At 37.5% G+C, this 5,063-nt stretch overlaps 1 protein-coding gene across 1 annotated transcript in view; it reads right to left on the bottom strand.

Annotated features, from left to right (window-relative positions):
• ZSWIM5 (zinc finger SWIM-type containing 5) overlaps positions 1–5,063 on the bottom strand; it is a 184,097-nt gene that overhangs the window by 83,902 nt on the left and 95,132 nt on the right. Inside the window, exon 2 of the mRNA XM_019630899.1 lies at positions 2,395–2,751. Within this exon, the coding sequence (XP_019486444.1) occupies positions 2,395–2,751 (357 nt within the window). The remainder of the gene's footprint in view (positions 1–2,394; positions 2,752–5,063) is intronic.

Below are 5,063 nucleotides of genomic sequence, written 5' to 3'. Positions count from 1 at the left end.
AGCTACTAAAATACTCAATTACCAATCTAATAGAAAAAAGGAATCCTAATAGGAACAAATAGCAGAGAATATACAACATGTGGTCTCCCTGATCAGATTCAATTTGGTGGCCAAAAAAAAGTTATAGCACATGTCTTTCCCTTAGGGGCTATAAGAAATTCAAAGAGCCCAAACACATAAAGATGTTAATCTATCTCTTTTTTTCTTTTAAATTTTAAATCAAGGTTAAATCACTCATCCAACTAATTATTTAATATCTACTATGTGTTAGGTCCCAAGGATACATCCGTGAAAAGACCAAATACTCCCCAACTTTACGGCACATATATTCTAACTAGGGAAACATCTAAGTTCACAGCTAATTATTTAATTCAAATTATGTGAAGTCCTATGAAGCAGTACAGAATGATAGGACAGTATATAATAGGGAAGATCTGACCTAGTTTAGGGACAGGTGGTAAGAGATGAGTTCCTTGAGGAAATAACATTTTGAAAATTTTAGAGAATAAATAAGAATTAATTAGGTGAAAGGGCAGGGAATGGCAGAGTAGTGAATAAACAGGGCTCCAGGTAGGAAAAAAAAAAGCACATATGCAGGGGTGCTGAGGAAGGGGGTGGAAAGCCTATGCAGAGGTACTAAGGCTGGGAGGAACATGGAATGTTCAAAGAACAGAAAGAAGATCAGCAACTAGAAAGCCAACAGGAAGGATTAAAGTAGCATGCAATAAGGTTGGAGAGGCAAGCGGGGGCCATGGCTCTGGTATTCATCCTATTTCCTCCTGCTCCACATTCAAGAGGGACACTAAATCCTATGGATTCTGCCTCCTAAGTATTTCTCCATTCTCGCTCCTCTCCTTCACTTCCCCTAATACTGCCTCAGCTCAAGATCATAATACTCTGCCTGGATTAATGAATTTTCCTGCCTCCAAATCTTATCCCCTCTATTCATCTTCCATAACATGAACAGAATGATCTTTCTAAGAGAAATAAAATCATGTCATTCCTACTAAATTGTGACCTATTCATTTTATATTCTTGGTGCCTAACAGAGTCTGGCATGGAATCAATATTTATAAAAATGTTTGCTGACCTGAATTGCTTAAAATCTTTCAAATGGCTCCTCACTGATTATAGAATAAAGTTCAAACTTCTTATGATGTAGCCTCTCTACTTGCTTCCCACCACTTCTCAACACACTAAACTACCTGCAGATATTTGACTATGCTGTTTTCTTATCCTCTATGCCTATATGAAGTTCCCCATATCAGGTGTGACCCTTCTCATCTCCTCATCCTTAATTCTCAACTCAAATGATCCCTACTCTGGGAAGACTTCCCTGATCTCTGGAGAATTAAATGCTTCTTTCTGAGTTCTCCATATGTATTTTTTTCTTGGTCAGTCATATCTCTCTTACAGCACTTTACATCAGAGTAATAATAGTTTTTATAATATGTTTATCTTTTCCCTTTAGATAATAAACTCCTTGAAAGCAGGGGCTATGTCTTTTTCATCTCTATATTTTCATCTCAGGCACATGTAAGTGTTTAATAAGTGCTTGTTTAAGGATGAATGAATAAATGAACACTAAACTGAATCTTTAATTTACATATTCATGTCCATGATTCACAGAGAATTAAGTATGTTTATAAAATTTTTGGGCCGGCTGAGTGGCTCAGTTGGTTAAGAGTTGGCTTGGGAGCATGAGCTCTGAGCAGCAGGGCCGCTGGTTCNCCACTGTTGGTAGAATTGTAAATTGGTGCCATCACTATAGAAAATAGTTTGGAGGCTCCTCAAAAAATTACATAGTGACCCAGTAATTCCACTTCTAGGTATTTATCCAAAGAAATCCAAAACAATAATTTGAGAAGATATATGCACCCCTCATATGTTCATGGCAGCACTATTTACAATTGCCAAGATATGGAAGCAATGTAGGTGTCCATCAATAGACAATTGATAAAGAAGATGTGGTACATATATATATAATGGAATATTACTTGGCCATAAAAAAGAATGAAATGTTACCATTTGTGGCAACATGGTTGGACCTGGAAAGTTTATGCTAAGTGAAATAAGTCAGACAGAGAAGAACTGAATAACAAAATTTATTTCATGCTTTCTCACACTCTAAAATATTCCAGGCTCCTGGGGTTAGGGATTGATTGCATGGACAAATAAAGTCTGTAAAAGATCAAAATAACTAACTTTCTCTGTCCTTTTTTGACAAAACCTTTCTGAGATAGACAATTTGGACTGCTTTAATAAACTAAGAGTTTAAATACGTAATTGTTTGGATAGAATGAATTGATTAAGGGTAAGTGATTATAATTGCAAACCTTTAAACACACAATAAAGCAACACAGATTTTTAGCAACAAAAGTGTTGTACAATTACCGTTCACTTGGTTGATTTCTGAGTTGGAGGAAAGAATCTCATCTGCCAGTTTCTGTGCAGTAGGAAGAACTTCAGTGTGGTGTGCTGTGATTAAATATTGAATAAACTTCTGTAGCTGGTCTCTATTCATCTGGAAAAGGGTTTCTGAGATAGGAAGACGCAATTTGACTTTGTCTGGTTTACGGATCCTGTAGAGTGAGAGTGCTACCACATGAGCACAGTAGAATATGTCCTTGTTCCCACAGCCACATGTCACTGAAGTGATTTTGCATCGATCAAAACTGATCGCAACTTTGTAAGTCATTGCTGGTTCAGAAGTAGTGGCTGGCTCAGTGACTGTGCCGCTGAGATGGAAGCCTAAGGAAACAAAGAAAGTGTGCTTAGGGAGTCTGTAGTAAGAAACTTGAAGATTTTCAGTTTGCATTTCAATTAATCAATTTGGAAACTATTTGCAGGGTGTCTCCTATATACATGGTAAGCTCTGCCAAAGACACAAAGGTCAGTGCAACTCAGGTATTGCTCTTAAGAAACACACAATCTAGAAAAAGTCTTTACCCTGGAGTCCTCCCGAACTAATAAGAAAACTTTTGTTTGTACATAGGTACATTTTTCTGGGGAGATAACTTTCATCACAAGTTTACAGCTTGCATCACAAGTCTCAAAAAGGTTAATAAGGAACCCCAAATAAGTTAAAAACCTCTGTAGTAAAATTTGAGCTCTAGGTGGTGGGCAAAGACAAGTCTACAAATAACACCAGTACAATCTAGAGTAAGGTGAATGCTACAAATGAAAGAGAAAACAAAAGAATGCCAAAAGGAGGGACAGGAAACAAGAACAAGAAAGATTAGGACATTTCTTCCTCAAAATATACAATTCAAAAATGGTAACCATGTTGAATACCTAAAAGGTAAGACACCTCCTATGACATGGAAAGCACAGCGTGGTGTAGTGAGACTATGCAGTGTCACCTCAACTCCTAGCACATAGCACCATTACTTTGGAAATTAAGTTCCCTGTCAACTTTTCACCTAATAGTTTTAGTAGTCATTAATATCATTGCATCAATCTATTATTTCATTACAGAGGATTTATTTCCTATTTAATTTTGACTCTCTCACCTTCTCTGACTCTTGACATCCTCATCTGCAAAATAAGGGAAAAAAACATGTAAAGTGGTCAGCTCACGGCCCTGAACATAGTGGGCTCTTGACAAATAAAGTGACAAGAAACAACCACCATAAAAACTGCTTAGAACTCATGGGAAAAACAACTACTTTATAGACACAGTTTTCCTGAATATCATCTTTGTGATGACCCTTTATTCACATTTTCCTAAAATACAAAAAGAAAACACATACATTGTGAAATCATTCTACTTATCAAATAGTCAAATATCCAAGAACTATATAGGCCTTAAAAACAGTGTCTTTTATCAGTTGTAGGTCTTGTAATGATTAAGATAATGGATGAACTGGTGGGAGAGGGAGTAGGCAGGCATACAGGAGCAACACATATTTGATCACTAGTGGCTCCAGCAGGCCATAAAGGTCAAACACCCATTTTTCCTTTCTTTGTACAGCATGTTTTTTTTGGTGCACAGCAGTCAGGGATGGTGAGCCTGGTAGAGACCTGGCTTTTGAAGAAAATAGTCAGGCAGCTGCTCCCTTTGTGTCCCTATCATTTCACACAAGAAACAACAACAACAAAACCTCAAGTGCTTTAACCCTGAGTAAGCCCTAAATAACACACCAAATACTTTCAAGGAATTCCTGTTTTGTTTTGTAAGCATTGCATCCCCTCAACGCTCCTACCCCTACACCCAAATCACAAAGCAAGCTTTGTGCTAAGAAAATGAGATGCTTGATTTCACCCCTCTGTTTTGTGGCTGAGACAGCTTCCTTACCTGACCTCTACATTGCTCAGAAATATAATAGTAAAATTGTATCACAGCCCCTTCTCCATTGCATGTCACAATGGCTCTGACATCTCTTCAGTTTCCAGGAAAATCGCTGACCTTCTAAAAACCTGCTATGGGGTAAGGCCCTACCAGTCTGTTATCCTATTAGTGTGCCATGTTTTCCTTGCCTTCAACAAGCTCAAAGTGCCATATAGGAGTGAGCAAAACTCAAAAAGTGCATAAATGGCCTCAGAGTTCCTAACAACCAAGTTCTTTGCAGGTAGCCATTGATAGAGCTTACCACGCTTAAATGTGTAGCAACAGCTCTGAGAATTTCAAGATTAGCAAGCAATTATTAAAAATCTATGAGTAGCTCATGGTTTTAAAGAGGTCTGATTCTCCTGCCTTCTAAACTGAAGGGTGGCACAAAAGGAAATGGGAAATGGAAATGATTAAAACTGTTTACTAAACAATTTTCTTTTCCAGCGTCAAGGCTGGGGAATCCAGGACATGAACCCAGCCTTGGACTAAACAGAAAGTACCAAGGACCAGTTTTCCACTTGTGGAAAATACAAATAAAATTTCTCTTCTCCAAATAAGGAAATCCTATGTTTTTCATGACTTAGCCCAAATATCTTCTCCATATTTTCTACCTGGTGCCCCAGTTAAACTAAATCATATTAAATGAAAAAGCTTTAATATGTATGCTTATGAAGTTTATAGTCTAGTTCACCAGGGAGAGATTTTACCCAGAATCAAATAATAAAGGACC

Source organism: Hipposideros armiger, unplaced genomic scaffold, assembly GCF_001890085.2.
Source record: "Hipposideros armiger isolate ML-2016 unplaced genomic scaffold, ASM189008v1 scaffold_965, whole genome shotgun sequence".
Taxonomy (NCBI): Eukaryota; Metazoa; Chordata; class Mammalia; order Chiroptera; family Hipposideridae; genus Hipposideros; species Hipposideros armiger.
This window is presented reverse-complemented; position numbering and strand designations above follow the sequence as displayed.